General features: G+C 43.2%; 1 protein-coding gene and 1 long non-coding RNA gene across 6 annotated transcripts; both read left to right on the top strand.

The window, feature by feature from the left end:
• The first annotated feature begins 14 nt into the window (after positions 1-14).
• On the top strand, positions 15-26971 carry IVD (isovaleryl-CoA dehydrogenase). 5 transcript variants are annotated; one of them, XM_037900483.2, is made up of 12 exons: positions 15-293; positions 5294-5383; positions 6673-6724; positions 9901-10070; positions 12655-12748; positions 14027-14163; positions 15279-15375; positions 18752-18845; positions 21479-21560; positions 22431-22535; positions 23686-23758; positions 24007-26971. In XM_037900483.2, exons 1-12 carry the CDS (start codon positions 159-161, stop codon positions 24138-24140), a joined length of 1263 nt encoding a protein of 420 aa, XP_037756411.1. In that variant the 5' UTR covers positions 15-158; the 3' UTR covers positions 24141-26971. The 5 variants fall into 5 exon arrangements, 4 of the variants coding, with proteins under 4 accessions (XP_037756411.1, XP_043404468.1, XP_043404470.1 ...); XR_006291498.1 differs by having other exon boundaries at positions 55-293; positions 23472-23758; positions 24007-24083; XM_043548533.1 differs by having other exon boundaries at positions 51-293; positions 23686-26971.
• Positions 15382-18180, top strand: LOC122466178. The gene is made up of 2 exons (XR_006291499.1): positions 15382-15523; positions 17011-18180. It is a non-coding gene; the product is annotated as an uncharacterized LOC122466178 (long non-coding RNA).

The following is a 26971-nucleotide window of genomic DNA, read 5'->3' as shown; positions in this document are numbered from 1 at the left end:
ACGCCCCCCAGGTGCTGTCTAGTCAGGTCGCTGCGAGGCTGGGTTCCCCGGGGTCCGACCGCCCGCCGGCTGCAGCTAGGCTGGGCCTTGCCGCCTGATTGGCCAACCGGTGGGGGCGCGGGGCAACGAGGCCGGCCTTAGCGGAGGCCTGAGCAGAGATGGCAGCGGTGCTGGGGAAGGCGGCAGCAGTAGGCAGAGCCCGGCACCCCCTGCAGCTGGGGCTGCTGCGGCGGGGCTGCGCTGGGGTCGCAGTGGATGACACGGTCAATGGGCTGAGCGAGGAGCAGCGGCAGGTACAGCGGCGCCGTCCCTGAGAGGCTTGGGCGCGTCCGGCCAGCGGGCTGCCCCTGCTCCGGGGCCTGGCTCGCGGACTCCCGCCCTTTCCCCTGCAGCGGGGCTCGCAGGGCGGTGTGCCGCCTGCTGCGCTCCGGCCCGCCTGGGCCCCGCTGTGCCAGCCTCCGTCGCGCCCTGCCCGGCTTGGAGACGCCGGCCCCCGGCTGCCTGTGTGTCGCGTGCAGCTTCACTGGCATGTCCAGCTGCCCGGGGGCTTGTCCGCACCGCTTGTGTCCCCCGATCTGCACAGCGTCGGTGTCCGGCCGGGCTTTGGTAACGGGGGACTGAGCCGCTGGACCTGATCTGTGCCCTCCCCTGCACGCCTAGAAAGTTGCTCCGCGGCGACAGGGGTCCTGGCAGAGGGAGAGAGATCTAAGGGAGACCGCTCTGGCCGAGCAAAGCGCCCTCCACGAGGAATCCGGGTTACTTCGGGCGAGAGCTCCAGACCTTTACCCTTGAAACAGAACTAAACTACTGGTCTTAGGCCTTTCTTGGCTCTTAGTGCTGGGGAGGAGGGAGTGTTCAAACCTTGCACTTTGATTGGTTGCTGGTGTCAGTGATGAGTGTCGTCTTCCCCCACCCCCGAATTAAATTACAAAACAACAGATTGGTGGATTTGATTTAAATCATGATTTAAATCACTAGTCAGGAAGACTTCATTTAATCATAGAAATCTACATAAAAATGCATTCTTGTTGGTTATAACCTTAATGCATATTCTGCACAACTCAGAGATAGATGTAGGTTTCATTTTTAGAAGGTACACTCTATACATTTTTTTTAAAGTGATTTATTTTGAAAACTTTTTAGATTAGTTTTACAGCTATATCAGAAAATGAATGATTGGTTATTTCATTTACCAAAGGTAATTGAAGCAGATAGTTCACTTCCCCATGACTTCATAACTATCTCCAATTCAAAAGGTAAATCATTAATATTTGGAGGATTTTCTTGCCATGCTCTATTAGGAGGAGAACATCACCAGACTGATATTTAAATTGTTTTGTTTAACTAAAGCAACAGTGTTATGTATTCTGGATTTTTTCTTCAACAGCAAACATATAATATTTTAACAAAACAAGCATATGAATTTTTGAAGTTAAACATTCAAGTTTTTTTAAAATCAGGTTTGTTTTTATTAAAATGGTTGTTAACTAAAATAGTTAAGTGAAATATTTAAAAAACAAAAAAATAACCCCCAAAATTAAATCTACTATGTCAGCCAGGTCAACATGAGAAACTTAAAAATATTGGCTTCTGCAGCTAACTCAGATGTCTTCACCTTCATTTTTCTGTTTGTTCATAATCTGGAAAAGAAAAACAAGCTTTCCTGCTTTTTCAGGTCCCAAATGATTTCTCATTTTGGAATGAATTAGGCCAAAGGAAGAAAATATTCTTTCTACACTGGCAGAAGAAGCTACTGCTATTAAAAGTGAGATTATCACTTCAACAGTCTCTGAATCCAAGTACTTAAGTGACTTCCACCAGTTCACTGGTGTGACTTTCTTTAGAACATCATCAGCAAATATATTTCTTGAATAGTTCACCCTTAGCTCTGAAGTTTATTATAGTTATGGAGGGATGATTGCTGGATGTCCATGTCATAGCCAGCTCTTCTTCTTCTGCAGTTAAGGTTTGACCCTGGTACAGAGTATTGAGAATATTGCAAGAAAATGAGCGGGAGATAGTGCTTGTCCCATTTGTTTTTTTTAATGGTTGTAATTTAACTCTGTCGTATATTTCTCTTTTTAAGATCGCACTCAGTTCCTTCCAGATTTCAACAGTGTTAGCAATAAAACAGCTATTTCCCTTCATTTTGTTCAAGGCTACAGAAATAGGCTTTAGGGTACTCAGCATGTGTTCAACATTTCTCTTAAACCCAGTGTTGGGAACTTTGGCTGTGACAGTGTTATCTGTGAACAAAATCGTGAAAAAATAAATTGTCATCAGATTAGGCCAGTTTTTGATATAGTGCTCAAAACAGTCCATTACTGAGTTCCATCGCACGTCTTGTGGGAGAGTTAGCTTGGTTCCTCCTACTTTTTTCAGAGCAGCTGCTGCAAAGTGGTTGTTACGAAAGTATTTTGCAATATCAACAACATTCACCTTTATTTCTGGAACACTGAAGTCTTTGGCTAGGAGGTGCATCAAATGAGCACTGCAACCGTATGTTATTAGCTTGGGACTCTCTTCTAAATTTCTTCTAATCTTGGATACATTTGCAGCATTGTCTGTGACCAAGCTGCGTACTAGACATTTTGAATTTTTTTTCAGTTTGTTATAGCTTTTATTGCTGCTACTTGTAAGTATTCTGCTGTGTGTGCATTTCCTGATGTATCAATTGTTTCTGTAAGGAAGACATTCCCTTCTTCTGTTGTCACACAAGCACCTACAACAGAATCATTGTGGATAATGCTCCACCCATCAAGACTCCAGGTTAAAAATTTCACCCTCTAAACCTTTTGCACACTGCTCATTTTCTCTTTCATACATTTTGTTCAGCAATTTGCCTGTGACATCTGCTCTGTTGGGTGGACTGTATCCTGGTCTTAATGACTGAACCATGTTAATGAAGTGTGGGGTTCTCAATCATACAGAAAGGAGAGTTTGTTGCATAAACAAACTGGGGAATTTTTTCATCAATTACCTCCTTTTTTTTTTTTTTTTTTTTTTTGTAATCTCCTGGTTCTTATCACAAACTTATCTATGGTTGTTTCTGGATGATGGAGATTTTTTTTTTCTTTTTGCTGCAGGTGATATACTGTAGTTATGTGATATGCATGATGGAACTGAAACACTATCACTGGCAGATAACTCTGAAACTATAAAAAATGATAGTGATCTTGAAGGTGGATAGTCTTCAGAATCCTGTATGTTGAGGATGGATTCTCCTAAACAAAATAAATCAATACAGTTATTTAATTATTATTACCATATTGCTCATTTAGTGTTACTCATTGCATTCACTGACACTCAGTACTACTTTAAAGGTGAAATTGTAAAAAGAAGATCTGCCTATTTCAGCTATTTATTTTTTTATCACAACTGCATCTAAAATGATAGTACCATAAAGTAACAACTATATTTTTTGCTCAAACGTGAGAATTCAAGAATAGCCCAGAAGGAAGACAGGCAGTCCTTAAGAAAGAAGTATGAAATAAAAAGGTTTACCAACCTGAAGATCCTGCATGTTCAGACATGTTCCTTTCATTATCTTCAATGCAGCTTTCTCCTGAGAGGGAACACTCCTCATGATGTTGTTTCATTCGGGCAACCAGACCTTGCATTTCTTTGTTGCACTGTTTGCATTTTGCATGCATGCCTGTGTTACCCACAGGTAGAGGAACTTCATTAAAATATTCCCAAACTGGGTCTCTTTTACAGCCTGCTGCCATTACAGGTTTTCCCTTCTAGTGAGAGAATGGTATGGTAGATCTTAAATCAACGAAGGCGGCACTCGGAAAGACCTCAAGACTTCTGGAATATGCTGCTCAAACAGTTCCACTTTTGTTTCTACTGCCTGTCCCTCCCCTCTCACATTTATCTCCAGACTTCTCCTTGTCCCGATCTATTCTGCCCCCAACAATCTTTTATTCACTAAACTTTTTGAAACTTTGCACTTTTAGAAAGAGGTAAGGGATTGACTCTGTGTACACAAATTTGCAGAGGGACAGTAGGGTTGAGGTCTGTTATTTCTCAGCTCTATATATTTATTTATTTAAAATTTGTTTTGCTGTTAACAAACATGTTATCTCTGGAGACACAAATCCACAGTTTGAGAACTGCAAAACTAAGCATCTCTGATGGTATCTTCTAGACTGAGCACTGAGTCCATTGGGTAGATAGAAAGATTAGCCTAAATAATCTATACAGAAGCCCCTGGAACCCCATAAGATTGGGTCCCTAATCCATGAACTATTGGAACTCATTTACAAAACTTTTCTTAAACATTACATGAGTATATTGTCTCATACTATAGAATTAGAATTAATCCCTATTCCATGATGCGATATCTTTTAGCTATAATGTATCTTTATCTTTAGATAGGTTTTTTCCTCAAAAAGCATTTTATCAAAAAATCCGATTTTAAATTTAAAAAATCCATTTTTTAAATTTTTTTTAAATCCCTGATTTTTATCCACCCTGAATAAAAGTCATTACCCTTGCCAGTTTCCATCTGTCCCAAAGTCATTTAGTGATCACAAATCATTGTCATTCTAGTTGCCTCAGCATTGAGTTTGCTGTTCTCAGCCTGTCTCTAAGTAGACGAGGAGCACACTAGCCTAGGGCTTGGGTGACTCAGGTTCAATTCCTTGCTCTGCTACAAACTTCCTGTGTGGCCCTGGGCAAGTCTCTTACCTCCCTGTGCCTCAGTTCCCATCTGTAAAAAATGGGGATTATTGTAATACTTCCTTACTTCACAGGGATACTGTGAGGATAAATACAGTAAAGGTTGTGAATCACTCTCCTGTGGTGTCACTACTGGCTTTATAAGAATGGAAATATGTTGTTTGTATGCATGCTTATTACAGGCTTCTGTGCATTATAAAAATGTATCTAGGAGACTGCCTGGTTGGCACTACTTTCCCACAGTCTCTGCGCATCAGCTGTCAAACTTTCTTGACAAAAGGTGGGGAAGGAACTGGTTTGTTGGAAAGAGTCCAGCTACAAACCCCTCCAGATAGTGTCCCCATTTCCATTTTAGTATAAGACTGTCACCTGCAGGTTAAAGATTCAAATCCAACATTATTATTAACTTATCTTAAAAGGCCTTTGGGGTTCTCTTCCAGTCCCATCACCTGAAACTCAGAGCTGCTTGATTTCACTCTGCTCTCTTGGAACTTGGGGGGCGTAGGAAACATCCTGTTAGGCATGCTGGAGACATGGCAGGGAAGATAATGAACAATATACTGTTATGGTTTCATGTGTATATTTTTCTCCTTCCTTACCTCATTTACAGCTTAGACAGACAATGGTCAAGTTCTGTCAGGAGTATTTGGCTCCAAAGGCCCAAGAAATCGACCAGAAGAATGAGTTTAAGGGCATGCAGGTAAGTCCTTGCTGTGTGCTCTGGGAGCGAGATGACAGTCAAGGCCCCTCTCTGCCATGTGCTGTGTCTAGAGGAGAAAGTGCAATCCATGTCATATGAACATATTTATTATTTTACATTTATTCTCGAACCTTAAAAAAGAGTTACGGTAGGAAATATATAGGGCTTGAAAAGTTATTAAGCTCCAACCAGCCTGAGGAATAAACCTCACCAGAGGCCATTAAAAAAAAATTGGCAGAGAGCCTAGTGATGAGGCCTCTTCCTTGCTTTGCTGGGATTGTCATCAGGATGCTGCCTCTAGGCCCTGCCCAGCGACTCCCTCTTTTGTACTGGCCTTGTCTAGTTGGTGTCTCATAACTTTGGAGCACTGCACTCTTCTGCCTCCTTGCTAAAAGGGGCATGGAACTGCTCTCTGATGCATAATGCTTTCTTTGCAGTCTCTCTGATGTTAGAGTTCTCTGTGAAATTTGTTATATAAAATATTCTGTGCAGACACTGTCCAAACAGATGTTTGACTTCCAGTGTGAAACTTCACATACAAACAGAATTTGTAAATTCTGCGAACAAGAGCTTTTTGATTTATGGAGCATTCAGGTCCCGTCATTGGAGATCATAAGTTCCACAAGACTTAAGAAGCTTGTAATATCTGCTGAGACCTCACAAATCTCTGGTATTTACGTTTTCATAATGAAGAATGCCAAAGCTTTGCACGTAGCCTTTATAAATATAGTCCAGTGCATCAGATATCATCCAGGGCTGTTGCGTAAAACTGAACTGCAGTGTCTAGTGCAGGCCATTTTGGGGGATCCAACTTCCATAACATGGCAACTTCTCAAAAATGAGAACTGCACAGTTTTTCAATGTCCTGTATCTGAAAAATGCCTTAGCCAATAAACCTGAAACTTTTCACACAAAAAGATCAGGGGACGGGGGAGGAAGATGGGAAATCATCTTTGGCAAGAGACAACATTTAAAAATCTAGGCAGAAAAGCAGTTTTCAGAGGAAGTGCGGGTTGAATTATGTCAAAATTGGGTTTAGACTGGGAAATGAGTTACAGCCTTAGGCCCTGATCCTGCAATGACTTAAGCATGTATATAAATCAATTAGTTTCATTGAAGTAAAATGGGACTACTTGCATGTATAATGTTATGCACAGGCAGGAGTTAATGTTCAGAATCTTTATGCAGCGAATGCAAATTAATATGTTCATGGAGATTGTTGTGAGGAGTCCTGCTCTTGCTTCATGGTTGGGCAAGGCTGTATTAACCGCTTTATTTTGCGTTCATAGGAGTTCTGGAAGAGGCTCGGGGAGCTGGGAGTTCTGGGAATTACAACTCCTGGTGAGTAAGTTCTCATCTTTTACACTTATTGAATGATTCCCTCCATGAAATGCTACTTAGGCTCAACTGTCTCAGCCCTTAACAAGCTAGTCCACATTAATTCATACCTCACAATCTTGTAAGCAGACTCTGTCCCCTCAATTCGGGATACAATTTATTATACACACCTTTTGTGGTAGGATCAGGTTTTTCTAATTATAATAAAGAACATCATGGAAGATGCACCACTTTCAGTCAAAACTCCTATGTCAGTGTGATTTAAACCTCTTTTTGAGGAGATGCAGAGAAATCCATCTTTGTGCAGAAATTTTTCAAGGTGCCTCTCTTTGTTGAAACTTTGAAGAACTTCTCTTTATCCCTTTTTGAGTTATCAGAGCACTTCAAAATGGCTTTTACAGTTTAAGGACATTGTTCAGGTATTACCACTTTGCAGTTTGACAACTCCCAAATGTCTTGTTATCCTTCATCATAAGCAATGCAGTTGTGAGGTTTGAAGAAAGAAGGTTATAAATAGAAATTTCTGAGGATAAGTATCTGGCTACATTACAAAATGTTAGCGTGTTCAAGCAGCATGGTGAAGAGTTGAGTTAGCTGACGCAGCACTGACCATAACTGACCAATTATTGTAAACGAGGACAGATTGTGTTCAGCATTGTGCCACTGTGTCTACACTGCAATCAGAGAGGTGACTGCAGCATGTGTAGACCTATTTAGTTAACTAGATCAAAGCTAGCTCAGATAACAATAGTGAAGCTGCAGCAGCACAGGCTGGACTGCCCTGCCCAGGACTCTGGTTATGCACTGGTGACTAACCTGTGCAGAGCCCTTCTGTGTAGCTCTACATTGAAATAATGCACCTGCATTTATTTCAGTGGTCAGACCTGAGTTTGCTTGAGTGAGTCTCTCTTGCTCTCGCTTCCCTTGCTCTTCCCAACTTCTTATAGTTCCTTTCAGCTTTCTCTCATACGTGCCTTTTTGTCTTCTTTAATGCTGTGCCCCAGGCTGCATCAGTTTCCCACTTTGCCCAAGCTCCATCTATGCCTCTCCTCCAAATCCCTCCTCAAAGCATGCTTCTTCCATGAATTGTTCCTATTCTGATCTCCTCAAGGATTTTCCCACAAACACCTTTCTGTGCCTGAGCTTTTGCCCTGTGATTTTTGGTGGTGTCCCAGTGGAAGTTTTCTGGGAGATGTGGCTTTGTCTGTAAATTTATTTTATGAAGGGCACAAACTTTGGGGGTATAATGTTGATAATATGAGATCCTGTGGAAATGTGTGGTCATTTGAACCACATGTTTAGGTACCAATGGATCATGGTTCTTCGATAGTGCATTAAATGACAGCTCTTTTCAATGTCTAGACCTAAAAATAAATTCAGTTATGTTAATGCAACAGCATATCAGAGTTAGGAAATGCAAATATATGGTTCTGCAGTAACCATAATGCAGCCATGTGGCATATAAAAATTCTAAAGGGACACCATCATCTTGAATCACACTTTTGTCTAAAAGACTTACCTACTGTTGTTACAAATAACACCTTTCTATAACAACTCTGATGGATATTAGGGGGGAAATATTTTTCATATTTTCCTTTCATTTGTTTTCTCTCTGCATTTGATAACACTTAGAGTGAAATCCTGGCTGCACTGAAGGCAGTATTTTTAAATGTCTGCCTGATTTCACCTGGTAGCTTTTGGAATGCAAAAATGTCTATAACTGTAATGTTCAACATGGTGGTTTCCGCTCCGTGGCGTTGTGAGTGTCCCACCCAGCATTCTTACTGTTCCCACAAATCCGCTTCATGTTTTCCTCATCTCTTAGCATGCTGGGAGTAAGAACATAGGCTCTGACTTGGGGTGAGGAGGATGAGAATCCAGAGCACAAATTGATCAGCTACCACCAAAATGAGTGCTGGTGTGGAAGGGGCTGCACTTGGAATCAGAGGCCACCCCTTTAGTTTTAGGAGTTACAGGCAGTAGCACGCACTTCCAGGCTATGCACTCACTCTACTCTTCATTCACTTTCCTCAGCATGGCAAGCAGCCTCTATTCTCTTCTTGGCTGCTGCTCCCATAGGGCAGCATTCAGTGTTGTTGACCATTCAGACCTGGATTCCCTCCCTAGCTAGGCAAGTATCTCTGCCTCCCTCCTGTTGTAGATCTGTTGCTACCTATAAAATCACTCTCTGCCTGCAAGCCAATATATATATATACACTCCTGGGTGTATATATATTCCTCAGTCTTTGCTCTTTTTCCTCTATCTTCTCTTTCTTTCTGTTATTTTTTCTCCAGCTTTAATCTTCTACCACTTCAGTTTGAGACTCTTCTGTTTGTATCTTTAGCCACCCTTTAGTTAAATAAAAATATTTTTAATCATCAATTTTTCTCCATCCTGCTTCTGAAAAGTTTGACCGTATGACCCCCCACCCTAAAGCAATTCCACTAGCTCCCCATTCATTTCAGGATCCTGTTGAAAACTGCCATTCTTGTTTTGAAAACCATGCATGGAATTTGCCCCAGTTGATTTCACCCACTATGTTTCTCTTTATTCTACTAAGCCCTCATCTGTTCTACTATGCCCTCATCTGTCATTGGCTTCTGCTTCTCCAGTTGGCCATATATGAAAGTCTTCTCTTTTGCAGCTCCTGCTATTAGTCAGGAGCATCCTTTTTGTTCCCCTCTGCCCTACTGATTCTCCATCTTATATCAATTATCCCCTGGGAAAGTCTTTTCTCCTTTTTCTGTACCTTTTTGTTTTTTCTCTGTTTAATTTTTGTGATATTAAATTAATGCAAACTTTTGGGATACAGTTAGTATGAGAGATGCAGAATTGTGCAGTTGTCTGTGTGATGCTTGGATGTTGGATCAATGTTCTATTCATGTATAAGTGTATATGTGGTAACTATGCTTTATATGCACAAAGTGTTACTAATTGTTCTGAGTAAGTAATGTACTGTGCCTTTAAGATAGGAGAGTTGGGATTCAGGAAGGATGGGGAACCCAGAAGTAACCAGCTCAGTGAGAGTCAGTCTAAAGCAGAAGTCCAAATGTAAGTTTCTGAGACATCCAGTGAAGTTTAAGTCCAGCATTGGACTCAGTTTGCAGGAGATTGTATAAGTTTTATTTACCGTGGGGTTATTAATCTAAGATGATGTTGAATTTTTTTCTCCTGCTAGTGGAATATGGTGGATCTGGAATGGGGTATCTGGATCACGTGTTAGTGATGGAGGAAATCTCTCGAGTTTCGGCAGCTGTTGGACTCAGTTATGGTGCCCACTCAAACCTTTGTATTAACCAGTTAGTACGGAATGGCAATGAAGCACAGAAAGAGAAATACCTACCCAAGGTATGTAATTGGTGGAGGCAGAGCACCTGAGAGAATATCTGTTTACATGGTGCCTGTGGTATCTGGTGTGAAGTAAGAAATGTGAAGTGATAGATCTAGTTAGAGCATAAAACTACATGTGTTATGACATTTAAAGTAGCAACAAAGTTCACAACATTTCACAGGTGTTCCATGGCTGAACTGAGCTCTAGCACTTTGTCTCCCCTTGTGTGCCTAACAACTGCATGCACTGAATGGGACAGTACTGAACTTCTAGCATTGGTATCTCTTCCCAGTGGGTGTTTGGTTCAGTCCGTTTCAGTCTTACACCCAGGGCAGAAACTGCCACAGCAAGCTGCTCCTGCTGCAGGGATGCCTATATTCTTTAAACAAATAAGGAAGCCAGTGGGGACAGGATCAGGCCCTGTAGTAAGAAAAAAATTTAAAGGTTAAAATGAAAAACCTTTTTCAAAATGTAAGCCAGCAAACACATCTGTTTTTTCTAACCAACGTGTGGTGCTTACACACATTGTGCCGGAGTAACTGCTGACCCTTTTAAAACGAGTGGTCACAGTGTGGGATATGCACTTCTCAGGTGCCGAAAGCATTTTGCCCTGCATGGCTCATGAGGCACCAGAGCCATGTATTACAACTGCATGTCTGGACATGTTTGTCTTTCACAGAGCTTAATCTTCCAATATATCCGGTGAGCTTACTGCAGCAAGCTTTGAAAAGGATTGTACCTTTCAAATTTGCCCTTCTCCAGCTTGTGAATGATCCTATTTTGTCCTAACTAATCCATCTTGATGAAGGTTCCTGCAGAATTTAGAACTGGTACAGGTGTCTTGTTTGAGCCTTTTTCAGGGTCATTTCTGGAGGCAGCATGGTCCAGTGGATAGGACAGTAAATTAAGGGTACGTCTACACTTGGAGCTGGAGGTGTAAATTCCAGTTGGAGACATACCCACACTAGCTCTGATCAAGCTAGCACACTCAAAAATAGTGTAGCCATGGTGATGTGAACAGCAGGAGTATGTGCCTAGCATGTCAGATGGGTGTGTATTTGGACTAGCTAGACCCTCCTGATGCTTGCACAGCCACAGCTACGCTCTGTTTGTAGTATGCTAGCTCGATCAGAGCAAACTCGGGTATGTCTTCTCAAGCTGAGTATTACACCTCTAGCTCAAAGTGTAGACATACCATGAGAGGCAGGAACCTTGCTCTGTATATGTGCATTTACCACTGACTTGCTGGGTGACCTTGGGCAAGTCACTTAATCTCTCTGCACCTCAGTTCCTGTGTGTGGCTGTGGAGTAAATTTTGGGGGGGGGAGGGGTTCCCCGAAAAAGACTTTGCAGAGAATATTATTCTACCTTCATAAAGCTCTTTGATGTTTCTGGATGAAAAGTGCTGTATGCTTTCTTATTCCGTTGTCTGGTTGCTTGGTTTGTTTGTTAATCAATTGATTGTAAGTCTTCTCTGGCACTCAAGTGATCTATGTATTTTAAACCCCCAGCCTCTGTTAAACAGATTTCAATATCTAAACGTATTGGATGTATTTCTCCATAAGTTGAATCATAGTTATCTAAAATTGTCAACATGAGGGACTTAAATTCAGCAGCAAGTAAAGTGTTCAATTACTTAACAAAAGAAATCTCTTTCAGTCTGTTAGTACATAAATTCTATGTATCCCTGTCATTTCTCAGGTGTATTTTAAGATTGTTGTCATTCACTGATTTGCAATATGTCAAACCACCTTATTTTTCATTATTCCTGAATTTTATCTGAATCTTTAATGATGTGCCGGAAACCACTTTGGTCATTTTATATAGTTTATAAACTAAACTAGTTTCCAGCACATCATTAAGAATACAGTTGGAATATACAGATTTAAATGTCATATATATTTTTGTATACTAAATCTCTCGCCACAAAACAAGGGAACAAACAAAAATACCCAGAGGGAAAAAGCATACAAAAAATACCCAGAGAAGGTAAAGGGCAAGAAGGAGAAAAGGACAGGAGAACATTGACAGAGAAGAGACAGCAGCAGCTGTGTCAGAACATGGCATGAGGGGACACAGAAGGAGGGTGTCCATCTGCCATTCCATCACAAGTGTGTGGGGAATCATGGTATTAGTCTAGTGCTGAACACTGCAATCTCTCTATCCCCCTCATTGACCTTTTTGTTTTCTACAAGTTTAGTTTTATACAAGCTGAGCCTTCTTTTGCATATGCATAAAATATGTGCCTCTGCCAACCAGCCATTTTAAAAGGCAATCGGGGAACATGGAGTTTGGAAAAGGCATATGGCTGTCAGCATGGTTCTGTTGGCACCTTCTTGGACATAGATGGATAAAACTCTGCTTTTAAAATAGTAACTGACATGTGCATTGACTCATCTTGTGGTTTGATTCTGTGCTGTGCCCTCAGCACAAGTGAGTTGCTTGTTGGAATTCTTCCAGGGACAAAGTTTCCTACTTATAGTTTATATGGAACACAGTGAACTTCGAGATTCAGTGCAACCCCTTCCCTTCCCACCCAAAAATGCAATAAAAACATTTCCTCCTCCTCTTCCACTTTTTTGTCTTGTTTTTTTTCCCTAGCTAATCAATGGGGAGCACATTGGAGCCCTGGCAATGAGCGAACCCAACGCTGGTTCTGATGTTGTCTCTATGAAGCTCAAGGCAGATAGAAAAGGTAAAATATTTCACGTGCCAGCTGGGGAAATTGCCCATGTGCTTCTCCTGGCCAGCCTAAGCATGTTTCCTTTAAAATCTAGATTTAACCTTCTCAACATGTTCACCTGTGCTCAGTCCATGGCACAGCAAGCTGGGTATCCAAATTGCTGGTTTTGCCACTTCCTAGTAGGCAAGCAGAAGGGTATGACAGAAAAGTTGTAGAGTGGGATGGGCCAGGTCCATTATTGATGATGGAAGAGATTGAGTGAGTGATTCCAGACCCAGAAAATCTATATATGGAATATTGGTTGGGAGGAGGGTTAAAAAATGAACCATCATATCACACACCTGTGACACCTCTAGTCTGTTGTTTCACAGAGAATTGGTTATGGTGGGAAGAATAGCTTGTGTGAGAGGGCTGTATAAAGGCCTTATTAAGAGGCCTTGGGTGGGCTCTACAATGGCTTATCCTTTGGACTCCGGAATTTAAGGAAACTAAGTACCCAGAGCAGGGGTGGGCAAACTACAGCCCGGGGACCGCATCTGGTCCTCCAGACATTTTAATCTGGCCCTTGAGTTCCAGCCGGGGAGCGGGGTCCAGGGCTTGCCCCGCTTCGTGTGGCTCCCGGAAGCAGCGGCATGTCCCCTCTCCGGCTCCTACGCATAGGGGCAGCCAGGGGCTTCCACACGCTGCCCCTGACTCAAGCGCCACCCCTGCAGCTCCCATTGGCTGGGAACCGTGGCCAGTGGGAGCTGTAGGGGTGGCGCCTGTGGACGGAGCAGCGCGCAGAGGCGCCTGGCTACGCCTCCGTGTAGGAGCAGGAGGGGAAGAGGTGCCACTGCTTCTGGGAGCTGCTTGAGGTAAGCACCCCCCAGAGCCTGCACTCCTGACTCCCTCCCATACCCCAACCCCCTGCCCCAGCCCTGATTCCACTCCCACCCTCCGAACCCCTCAGTCCCATCCGGAGCACCCTCCTGCACTCCCAACCCCTCACCCAGGCCCACCCCAGAGCCCGCACACCCAGCCAGAGCCCTCATCCCCCCCCTCAATTTTGTGAGCATTCATGGCCGCCATACAATTTCCATAGCCAGATGTGGCTCTCGGGCCAAAAAGTTTGCCCACCCCTGAGCCAGAGTCTGGGGAGGTATTTTACCCAAGGCTGCTTTGTGGACTTCTGAGAGTGCCTTAGGGAGCCTGGCTTATAGTTTATTGGGTCATGAGGCAGAAGAGAGGTATTGTTTCTGAATTCCTCACTGAGACTGTTGTGAACTAAGAGTCCATCTCTTATGTTTCCAGGGGATTACTTTGTTTTGAACGGGAACAAGTTTTGGATCACTAACGGGCCAGATGCTGATGTTGTAATAGTTTATGCTAAAACAGATCTCAGTGCTGTTCCAGCCTCCCAGGGTATAACAGCATTCATCGTGGAGAAGGTAGGCCTTACGTCACTGGAGAGTAAGTCACCCTGCCTTATTTTATCCTATTTTCAGGCTACAATCCTTTCCCAAATTGACTACTTTAGAAGGTCAAATAGTTCTATCTTGACAATTAGCAGCCCCTGGCTCAGAGGAGCATTGTGTTATGGTAGTGATAACCGGACAAGTAATGCTTTCACCCCACTCATCCACGTGCACAGTGGGTCTAGAGTGCCCTCCCTAAGTCTGTGCACTATGCTGCCTCACTTCCTCTGCCGACCTGCACTGCTGCCTTAATGCCTGTTTTTGTTCCCTCAAATTTTTCAGTAGATCACCATTAAAACAATCCTCATTATTAATCCTCTGCTACCTCCCCCCACTGCCTTCAGGACGCTGGAACCTACAAAACATGTACATAAAGCACCTCTAGTGATCTTCTGCTGTAATCTCAGTGCTCCCCATTCTCTGTTTGTCATACCTTGCAGACCTTGGTCCAAAGGCCCAATCCTGTTCTATTGACTTCAGTGGATGAAGAATCAGGCTGCTAGATTGTGAGCCACTTGGGGTCAGGAACCTGTCTCTCCCCTTTTAATTTGGCTGTAGAGAGCCTATCGCATGGTAGAAAAAATAACAAGGCATCGTCATGAAGGCAGAAAGCTATGACAAAGGGCTAAACATAATGGTCATTTGATAAGAATGGTTCAGACCAGTTAACCTCTTGAAAGACTTTCCAGTGTCAGTGGCTGGAACCACACAACCACTGGGCCCACACAGCTATCCTTACCATGTATTGATTTAAATATTTAACATCTGGTTCTGTGTTCTGACTAAATCATTGTTACTCATTCCAGATTCATGTGCGTTAGAAAACAAATTCCACTCCCACAGTTCATGTCGTCTCAGGCACTGCTTGCTGGTACACATGTTTGCTTCCCCCACACTAATGTTCACACTTGTGTTTGCTCCAACAGCAGACATTTGACACTGGCGGTCCTCCAGCACGCCTCACTTGTTGCAATTCCCCCTGCTCATTTATTAGGTTGGGGAGGTTTAACTTTAATTCCTCTGTCGTGGTCTGTCTCAACTTCCAGAAGAGAAAAACTTGTAACCTGCTTCTCTTTTTTGATTTGCAGGGTATGCCTGGTTTCAGCACTGCTCAGAAGCTTGATAAGCTGGGAATGAGGGGGTCCAATACCTGTGAATTGATCTTTGAGGACTGTAAGATTCCTGGTGAGTGACTTCTGAGAGCTGAGCAGAGCCCCTTACCATATCCACATATTGGCTTCTACTCTCCTCATTCATATAGACTGAAACATCACGTTCAAATTCTGAGTTGAAGGTTTTCCAGACACTTTTCTCCTCAGTGACTATCTTGCAGGTGAGATATTGAGGCTAGGAGAGGTTGCTATCTTGTGCATTAAAGTGATTCAATCTGCCTATGATAGGTCACTTCTGTTCCACCCTCTGGGTTGAGCTACATTGGACATGACATTTAGCCACTGGCTTTGCAAAGCTTGGATGAAGCTTTAGGAGAAACTGCTGATTACGCTGTTTATCTTGGAGCCTCCAGTATGGATACTACGAATGGGGTTTTAGAGAAACTCTGAATGAGTCCCTGAGCGCCTCTTTTTCCAGAACCCCTGGTGGTAGGTTGTGGCCACTGGCCAACATGCTTTATTTGGTTCAATTCCTGTGACCATTTTTTCACAGAAGGAAATTTAAAAACCTGTGTACGGTACATGGAAGATATCCATTTTCTTGACTCCTAAAATCTCATCTGTGAGGGCAAGATTTGGTATCACTTCAGAGGCGTTTCAGGGGCTGATTCAGACCCCTAACTGCCAACATTTCTAATTTTCCCAGATCCCCAACCTGGGGTCAGAAAGGTCAGTGAACCTAGACTGGGTCTTTCAGCCATTCCATGTATGCTCTGATCCATACAGAACAGTGTTCTCATGACAACAGGATTCCTGTTTTCTGATCACTTACTGAAACAAATCAGGATAGTGCTGAAACTGTACACTCTTTGCATGAGCCACAACTGCTGCTTCTGATCTCCAGTCTTGGAGGCTGAGCCAATTCGATACCTTCCCATATGTCTTCAGGACATCTTTCTCTTAGGGTACGTCTACATAGGGATAAAAGCCCTCTGGCTTGGCTACGGCTGGCCTCGGTCAGCTGACTCAGGCTCATGGGGCTTAGTCTGTAGGGCTAAAAATTGCTGTGTAGATGTTTGGGCTCAGGCTCCAGTCCCATTTCTGAGACCTTCCACCCTTGCAGGGTCCCAGAGCTTGGGCTCCAGCCTGAGCCTGAATGTCTACACTGCAGTTTTTCAACCTTGGAGCCTGAGCCCAAGTCAGCTGACCTGGGCGAGCCATGGGCTTTTTATTCCTGTGTAGACAAACCCTTATAGATCAAGGGGTCCTCTAGCACTACAGTCCCATCCACTCTAAGGTACATGGTTTCACTGTCAGCAGTGCTTCGCTGAGTGGATTTTATGGGGTTTTTTTGCCATAATAGATACCATCTGTGGATCCACATTCTTGGGACACGTGGTATGACTAAGAGGCCAATTCAGAGCACTTTTAGGTTTTTGCTCTGAGACACAACTATTAGCCCTGCACCACTTGTGCAGTGAGTGCATATATATTTCAACTTGTTGCATAATCCTTGGTTCCTTTTCTTCATTTGCAAAGGGGGCATTTGTGTCTGTTCAGTCTCTCCTTTGGCTGTGACACTCCATTATTTGTGAGTAGTTTTGTCTTGTTAGCTTCTTGTGACTGGCGAGGATATTTCTCTTTTTACAAAATGTTTAAGATGTTTGTTGTTAGTATTTTTCCTTTCTCTTCTCCTGCATTTTTTCAGCTCATTCTCAAAGTCCCATGCCATGATGACTGACCTTCTGGTGGAGGAGGATTGGTGCAGTTCCCCATAGAGCCCATCAACACAATTCCTGAATGAGCTAGATGTCTGGCAGGTCTTCAGTTTCTATCCGTGATGAACAGAAGTCACATGGGGTATGTCTACCTGGCAGTTAAACACCTACGGTTGACCTGTGTCATCTGGCTCAGGCTGCAGGCTGTAAAAATGCGATATAGATGCTCAGGCTGGGGCCCAAACTCTGAGACCCCACAAGTGGGGAGGAGCCCAGGCTGCAGCCCGAGGCCAAATGTCTACCCTGCAATTTTACAGCCCCACAGCCTGAGCTCTGCAAGCCCGAGACAGATGACATGGGCCAGCCACTGGTGTTTAATTGCTGTGTAGACATACCTTAAAGTCCAGAGTCTTAGCTTCAAGTGATCCCAACCTATCCGCCTGTATCCAAAAATTCCATTCATATCTGGTTTTCAGCTTGCATCTCGCACAGTTATATTCTCTTGGGATTGAAGCCTGAGGGGCACATTAGGGCTTACTTATTTCGGACTACAGCAGCATCAATGAACAATCTCTTTCCATCCTACCAGGCGTGGTTTGCAAGGCATTCACTTCTCCCATTCTTATCACAGTACAGCATCACTAAGGGGTTAAGCTTTCTTTTCCTGTTTCTCCCTCTTCACTGGCACACTTTCGTACATGCTCTTCACATCCTCCTAAGCTAACATATGGGGGTTTTAATCCTTTTTTTCTTTAACCTGCTATCTAGTGTGTCAGCTCTGTTTCATCTTCATAGAGCTAATGCTAGCTCTTTTAAAAAAAAAAAAAATGAATGATTGCAGTGCTTGTGCAAATTGCTAGATCGACAGCTATACACTGAGCACATGGATAATGGCAGTGCAAATTTTCCAACACCATCTTGCAAGTGTCCCCCAACCCTGACCTGCAGGTTCAGAGGAGAGTTCTGGCTCACTGTACATTTAATCCTTGGCCTCTGTGTTAGAGATGCTCATTGTGATATGGAGACATACATGTATCAGACAGCAGGAATCACACTGCTTTCATAGAGGTCACCTAATAGCCAGCTGACAATAACACATTTCGGTCACTATCAGCTTCAGCTAGATTTGAACTAGCAACTAAGGCCTTGTCTTCATTGCTCGGGGTAACTAATGTGCATGAGGTAAAAACACAGTGAAGACCAGGTACTTCAGTTCTACTGCAAGATAAACTTGCCAAGCCTCACCAGTGAGGTGGGAGAGGCTCAGATCCTAGGTTCCAGGCTGAGCCTGAATGTCTACACCACTATTGCTAGCCCTGCAGTCCCTGCTCCACAAGCCCAGGTCGGTTGACCCAGGCTGTGAGACGTGCTGTTGTGGGGTTTTTTATTGTTGTGTAGGCATACCCTCACTTCCCCATTGTTGTAATGATTTTAATCTTTAGCCTTGTGGCTCTATAGACAATACTTACTCAGTTCCCCATTTTCTAAAAGGTAATACTGGCTGTAAAGGCACCTTAGGTCCCTCTATTGCTTTGTTTATAGCTTTGGTTGGAAAGAAAAGTTGTTGTGGGGGCAAGGAAAGTATGTTGCCTTAATGGTTGTGCCCCAAGGCAAAAAGAGAATACTGCTAGAGGTTTGAATCCTCTCCCCATAAAATGTAGATCCATAGGCAACAACTTGCCTTCTGAGAGGTCTACTTACACGTAAGTAACTTTTCTTTGCTGATTGCAGCTGAGAATATCTTGGGGCAGCTGAGTAAAGGAGTCTACGTTCTGATGAGTGGCTTGGATCTGGAGAGACTCGTACTGTCTGGTGGACCACTGGGGTAAATGGTCATTTAATTTTCTACTAATCATGTATCGCTTCTGTTTATATCGCTTCACCTGGTTTAACCAGTGGTCCCAATTTGTGGCCTTGATTTCTTTACAGCATAACCACTTAAGTCCCCCTCACAAGAGAGGTGCTTCTGCTTGAGAAAGGGGTAAATTCTTCTTATTCATGCCGTCCTTAGGTTCCATACTGATCCCTCATCTTAAATCTTTGTGTCCCCATCTAGTGGGCTCAGTGGTAACCTTTATTTAGAAAGACTACCCTCTTCCAATAGGAAGATGGAGTTCCTCCTCTCTTACTCAGTTCTGGGCTTCTTTATGCTGCTCAATTAATGAATGAGATACACAGCAGTGCAGAGTAATCCTAGCTAAGGTTGTAAAGGAGCTGTTGGATCCTCTAGTTCAGGGGTTCTCAAACTTCATTGCACCGCGACCCTCTTCTGATAACTTCGGATCCTCCTCATGCTCACATTCTCTTTGCGGTGTGTTCTAAATTTAACAGTTTCTATTACTGTGTTCTCTCCCACAATAACACCTGCTTTTTAAATCCCCCAATTTTATAATATGCTCATAATAAATAAGGTAATCACGAACATCAGAAACTAAAAGCATTTTACAAAAGGCAAATTTAAATAAAGAGACCTCTCTCTGTGCAAGGGACCAGAATATGGACTTTTTCTAAATTTTAAACAAGTGACGCAGTGTGGGGGACTTGTCTCCTAGTCTTCAGTTGTCCTATGCAGGCTCCCTAGTGGCAGTTCGGCATTGACATGCAGGAGAAAACTGCCCAAAAAGAATGCCTCCTTCAGGTTGGAGGCTTGGCCCAAGACTTGTCTTTCCCTACAGTCTGTTCAGAGAAGGAGCAGTTCAACTCCTTGCATCAAGCAAGACACTAGGAAATGTCCCTGACAGGCAGTGTTGTCTAGTACGTAAAGTATATGAGAGGGAGCCGGGAGACTCCTGAGTTTTATTCCTGGCTCTGCTTCTGTTTTAGGTGTAACCTTGGAAAGATGCTTAAGTTCTCAATGCCCCTTTTTACCTATCTGTAAACTAGAATTCTCACTGAACCTCTGTGGCGATATTGATTCTGTGAGGCCCTGGAAGGAGCTAGAGAAGAGTAGAGCACTTATTAATCCAGCCATAAACTTAATGTAATGATGTCTTGAATGCCCCTAATAATGGTGCCATAAGTATCTCACTAAACCAAGCCTTATCTTTAACAGATGTTTCTCTCTGTCATTAAAGCATCCTGTTTTCTGAACACTGAATTGTTCTCTAAGGAACAGTCCAGCACACACTGATGTGAAATGTTATTTAAAACCAAGCCCTAGTTTTCTCTGTAACACATTAGCCTTAAAGTGTGTGGCAAGGACTCCTGAACTGGCAGTTTCTCCCCAACTCTTTCACATCCCACCAATACAGTACAAATAACTCTAGTACAAATACATTAAAAAGAAAAGGAGTACTTGTGGCACCTTAGAGACTAACCAATTTATTTGAGCATAAGCTTTCGTGAGCTACAGCTCACTTCATCGGATGCATACTGTGGAAACTGCAGAAGACATTATATACACAGAGACCATGAAACAATACCTCCTCCCACCCCACTCTCCTGCTGGGGTGGGAGGAGGTATTGTTTCATGGTCTCTGTGTATATAATGTCTTCTGCAGTTTCCACAGTATGCATCCGATGAAGTGAGCTGTAGCTCACGAAAGCTTATGCTCAAATAAATTGGTTAGTCTCTAAGGTGCCACAAGTACTCCCTTTCTTTTTGCGCATACAGACTAACACGGCTGTTACTCTAAAACCTACAAATACATTGACTTTCATAGCAAAATAAATAATGAATCTTATGCTGCCCCAAGATTTTAAGTTTTCAACATGCTGCAGACTACTGAGTTGAAAATCCAGAACTGCAGTATAGAAGTTGGGAAGTGGGGGAATATGGGAACTTCAGGCACCCAGGAAGTAGTGGAAGTTGGTTTAGGTTTTTGGCAATCCAGGAGACAATTGAGGCTTTTGGATAAGGGAGGAAATGCAGCTTCCCTTTTGGCTAAGGTAAGAGGTGACTGGAAATTTGGAGGAGAGGGGAGCTGAATGCTTCATTTTGTCCCCCAGCAAACATTTACAGTCTCATTGTACACTGCACACTTCCCCAGTATCAGCTACTACAGCCAGTCTCATTGACGCTGATTAAAGTACAGTAGCTTGACTTTGCTCAAATGATCAGCAGTTAACAATGTGGCCATTTAACGTGTCCCCATTTCGCTTCACAGTCAGTGGGCCATTGGGATGGATAAGGAAGTACATGCCTCTCAGAGCTGTCGTTTCAGGCTATCTACAGACTCAGCCAGACACTGTTGCATTGGTTACACTCCACGATTTGGAAGGTTTTCTTTGTGACTATAAGGGTTGAAACTTTTTTTAACAAGAGCTTACATTCTGGAATACAATTATATAGTAAATTCTTGAAGGGTAATTTCATGACTGCATAATTGCATTGTATGCCAGGCACTGCCTTAGACTGAGATACAGAGTTTGGATTATTGTTTGTTTGTTAATTACTCTGTTTTCCTCCTTTTTCGGTTTCCTTCCACTCCCTCACCCCTGTGTCTGTGTTTCTCTCAGAATCATGCAGGCTGTTCTTGACCATGCTTTTCCATACTTACACGTGAGAGAAGCATTTGGACAGAAAATTGGCCACTTCCAGGTGAGAATGAGGGGAAAGAACTGTTACTGATACCCATAGAACAGGTTGCTTTCATCTTCGGTCAGATCCTGAACTCTTATCTCAGTGTACCTGACAGAAAGGATTTTGAGACTGTCTTTATTATAGAGTGGGGTTGTCCCATTATGATGATCACACTACATATTTCTGTACCAGTATGCAAAATTGTAACCTAGAATTACCCAAAATCTGGTGAGACCATTTAACTCTGAAGTAGTTTTTATCTGGTGGTTTGTTAAGAAATTGGAGAACATGGTCTCATGCTGACGGATTTTTGTAGCTTAGGGTGATGAAATCTATCCTGGATTTTTCCTGAAGTTGCACTTCTTAGTCAGGACTGGATTTACTCCTTATGCACCCCTAGGCACAGCATCTTCAGTGCCCCTCTCCCCCGCCTACAGCTGACTTTTGTGTTGCACATTGTTTTAGAGAGGGAGGGCATGCCTAGAATGCTGATGCCCCTAAGCACGTGCCTACTGTGCCTAATTGGAAGTCTGGCCCTGTTCTTAGTGACACTGCTGCTCATACTGAATGTGAAAGGCACTGGCTTAGTCAGCATGGTAACCCAAGGCTGGCATTGGGGTGAGCTAGGATTTGAAGTCCCAGGTCTCTTCTGTTCTAACTTTTATGAACTTATGATCCAACAGTAACCCAGGCTCAGTCATGTGACTTGTGAATCCAGCTTCACTGGTTTGTCCAGTCTTCAGTAGGTAGCATAAGAAGACTAGCTAAAACAATGTCATTTCCATGGCTTTGCACCCAGAGTGTTGTCATTTCTGCCCTCTTCCCCTTTATTTCTTGTTAAGTGTTAAGATTTTGTTGAATTTAAGAATATTGTTTTGTCTTGTGTAGCTCATGCAGGGTAAAATGGCAGATATGTACACACGGCTGATGGCATGTCGGCAGTATGTGTACAATGTAGCAAAGGCTTGCGACCGAGGACACTTCAATGCAAAGGTGAGCTCAGTTCCTGATGGGCTGGTCAGGCCACAGCATGTATCTTTTACCCTCGTTCACGTGAGAGGGCGGAGGTTCTAGATCGTAGGTGTCTGTGAATCAGTTACAGAAAATCTTATACCTTGTACCCCTCAAGTAAAAGAAAACTTATTTGTGCATGTCAGCAGATTTACCCGTATTCAGAGCTGCACCATAGTAAGTCCAAACAAAATGTTCAGGCTCCTGAAAGTAGCTATCGCAGTCACTATAGGGTGTTATCACTTCCACCACTGATACCATAAACATGCTTGGTTCAAAGAAGGCAACTAAAAGAGACTAACTGTTGGAGAAGAGTTTTACATCCTAAGTCAGATAGCATATAACCTCCATGGGCATAATTTGTAAATTCATGAAGGAGGGTGTAGTTTCCCTGCTGCATTCTTTTTTTGTCCTCACATGGTCCTTATGGAACTGATACGGTGAGATCTGATGGAGAGCTTGTCTCTGCGTTAGAGAGAAACTGTTCTGTTTTTCTGCTGTGACCCTTGTTTGGCTCAGTATCTCAGAGTCGTATCTAGGCATTTTTAGCACCAGGGCTGAGCAAGCATATTTGCGCCCCCTACCAGAGGTGATGGGGGGAGAGTGGCATGCAGGGTCACATTCCCCTCCCTGATTTTTTGGTGACACCGCCCGCCCCCTGCAACCCAGACAGGCTGGGTGGCCCACTGAGGTGAGTCGGGGGTGGAAGTGACACTCCCTCCCCAAACTCGAGCCCCACTGAGCCCCAGCCCTGCTGCATGGGGCTGGCCCCACTGAGACACCTGGCATTGCTGCTCGCCCCCCGAACATTGCTCTGCACCCCCCTCAGTTTGAAATCCTCTGTGGGGCAGGCATGGGCCCCACCCCACTATCACCAGTTACATGCCACCTTTGCCCCCTACTGGTTTTTTTCCGTAGTTTCTCTACCCCCATGGCTTTGTTCTCTGGGCAGCTGCCCCGCTCATCCTGCTCTGGTTACAGCCCTGCAAAATCTTGTGTGCTTGAGAGGGACCAGCTTAGGCATGTTTGCAGGTATACAAAATTGGTGAAAAGTAGGCACGATTGGAACAGTGCAGATGAAACTTTGCTGATTCTGTTGCTGTAAATATAAATTATCTTGTCCCTCCATTAGGATTGTGCAGGAGTGATCCTGTATTCAGCAGAATGTGCTACACAAGTAGCTCTGGATGGAATTCAGTGTCTAGGTAAGAATGTTGCTTCCTCCATCATGAGAAAGGGTGACCTGTGGTGGATTGAAACATGCAGGAATACAGGCTCTCTGTTGTCCCTCTCCTTGTTGTTGAGTTCAGTAGGCAAGAAATGCCTTTTGCAGTATGTCTTAACTATTTACCTCTGTTCTTCAACTGGGAAGCTTTCTGTAAATGTGTCTGTACAGAATCAGCCCATACCCTGTTCTTTCTTGGTTTTCATCTCTTCTCTTTGTGATTTGTAGGTGGTAATGGTTACATCAATGATTATCCTATGGGTCGCTTCCTGCGTGATGCCAAGCTATATGAGATAGGGGCAGGAACCAGCGAGGTGCGGAGACTTGTCATTGGCCGGGCATTTAATGCTACTTTTAATTAACACCTACCATTCAACGAGAAACATTCTCAACACCAAGAAGCCTTTGATCATAGTGGTGGTGCACAAAAAAATTTTTTTTGCATATCACAGTCACTGCTGGTTGATTATTATCCGTTTGATGAACAAATGCTACTAGGTTTAACTGGGCTCTGCTGACCGAATGAATTGGGCAGGAGAACAGAAGTAAACGTGTGTTCATGTGATCAGCCTGAATTGTTCCTTCATCATACTCAGCAGCCATTTTGATCCTTAAATCTAAGGAGTTGAGGATGAAGTTTTTGCCAGGGGTATATGACAGTCAAAGCAGGATGTTTCTTGCATGATGAACTGTTGACTAGGAAAAATCAGTTAATGAGCATTATAGGTTTCAGAGTAGCAGCCGTGTTAGTCTGTATTCGCAAAAAGAAAAGGAGGACTTGTGGCATCTTAGAGACTAACCAATTTATGTGAGCATAAGCTTTCGTGAGCTACAGCTCACGATCAATCTAGAGGGAATGGACATTGGATCAATCCAGAAAGAATGGACAATGGAAATGGAATTTTTATCATCTTTAAAAATTTAGAGTGCTGTGAATAAGTAGCATTTTTAACATGCTGCTGCTGGAAGATGGTAATTTTCCAGTGTGACACTCCACCAGTATGTTAACCTCCTGGTGCCAGCCAGTTAACAATTTCAGCTTTGCGAATCCAAATGCCAGCTGACTTTGGGGTAGATACTTCTACTGTTAACATCAAAGGATTTCAGCTACACATGCAGTACTGTAAAAAATGTTGCCTAAAACCCTGCTAAGAAGTCGTGTATTTTTCTCTGCCCATTCCCTTTCCTATCCTTGCTGCTTAGCAAGATATTTGAATGTAATCTGAAGTCTTCACTCTTCTGATTGGCTGCCTTCTGCTGTCTGATTCATTTGTTGATGTCACTATCCGTCATTCTGGAAGCTTTTAAAATGTCAAACCCTATATTGTGGCATCCGTCAATGAATCAGGCAAGAGGAGGTTTACTTATTTTAAAGGGTTCTCTGTTGGCGAGTGTTCTGCACTTGTACTCCTAAATTTAATTGGCCATAAGGAAAAAGAAAGAAAGCCTAGCGAGAAAATTTGGGGCAGTTTTAAGGGGGGGTTAGGGAAACATTATATGGAGTAGTTTAAATCTTGTGTGGTCTATTTTTAATAAGGGGAATACAGCAGTGTGTAATAAAACTTCAAAGAGTGAATTACAGGAAAAAATTAAATCTCTTGATATAATAGACCAGCGAATTAAACAGCTGCCATCTTGACAGTCTCATGTAGGTTAAAAACAATACAGCTTGTAGTTTTATTTCTTTTTCTCTGTATATTTGGTGTTTGTCTAGATGGTGACTCTAAGCCAGCACACAATACAGTATTTTGAAACATCCATTTAATAATCTAAACCAACAGTATAAAAAGACACTATAAGAAATGCCTAGACCCAACTAAAATCCACCTTACTCAGTTTCCTCTGGGGAAAAAAAAACCTGATAGCTACATAGGTCATGTGGTATGCACAGTAGGTCTTCTGGCCCAAGGGGAGAGGCAGCTCCCAGAGCCATGGGTCTGCCCTTGGAATGCCCAACCCTCAGACTGGGGACTGTCATCTCAAGCATCCCAACTGAGTTTTACTACTCTGGAAAAGCACACAGAGAGTTGATCTCTGAGATACCCTGGGCCCAAAGCACAAAGGGCTTTATTAATTGAGGCTGACACCTTGGCTTGCACCTGAATATCATCTGGAAGCCAGGGCAGACTTTGAAGCACAGGTGAAATAGGCTTCACTTGTGAAACACCAAGTACATTTATGTGCTGAATATATGAGAATGGAAATGTTAAATGTTCTCATTTATTTAGATGAGTGAACTACTTAAGCTTTACCTCAGAATAATTATGAATGTCCTCCCCTCTCCTACATTCAAACTGCATTCACTGCATTGCCGCCAGTGCCTCAAGAAAGATCTAAGGTGGGATTTTTCAACACTGCCTAACAGATTTGGATGTCCAGTTCCCATTACAGTTTGTGGGGGGAATTGGGTATCCAACTCCTGTAGCCAGCTTTGAAAATCTCAGCCCCAGTCCCATGATGCATCAGTGAAATGGCAGCTCCTTTAGAGAGAGAGCCAGTAGCAGCACGGGTGGCAATGAAGGGGCTGAGACCATGCATGATACTTTTTAAAGTAATTGAAAATTCATTTTTTACAGATATGTTCTTTAGTTCTTTGATATGAGAATGAATTTCCTTGAGTTTTCCTTGAAGTTGTTTAAAAGACAAAAACAAAACCTCACATTGGCACTGAATCATAGCTTTGTAATCTGTCTTGGTCCAAAGGAACCCCACTGAAATGAATGTCAAAACAATCTCAGGATCTTTCAAGCACCTAGAATTGTTAAGAATCCATGTTCTGAGTCAGAATGGAACCTGTATACCATGACTTTTAAACCTGCCTCTAGCCCTGGCATTGCTTGTTTTAATACAAATAATAAATAACATCCCACTTTCTGGGCTGATCAGCACCTCAAGGTCAAGGCAAAATGAATCTGTGTCTAATGCACTATCGGATAGGACGGGAGGAGAGAGCCATAAATCTTAGGAAAGGTTACGTTAATCAAACTGCATACACTTCCCATACATCACTGTGGTGAATATCGAGTGATCTGTCTTGCGAAAAGCATTGGTCAAGGGGCTCTTTCCACATACTGAGCAGTTCTCCCTGTGGTGAATGACAGGGAATCTCCTGGCTAAGTGGGGGAGGGTCTGTGATTAGGGTTTTGTTTTTTAACATGTACAATGCCAATAAAGATATCTACTCTTAAACACA

Source organism: Chelonia mydas, chromosome 6 (assembly GCF_015237465.2).
Source record: "Chelonia mydas isolate rCheMyd1 chromosome 6, rCheMyd1.pri.v2, whole genome shotgun sequence".
NCBI classification, from domain to species: Eukaryota; Metazoa; Chordata; order Testudines; family Cheloniidae; genus Chelonia; species Chelonia mydas.
Note: the sequence above shows the minus strand (reverse complement) of the source record. Positions and strands in the feature narration are given on the sequence as shown.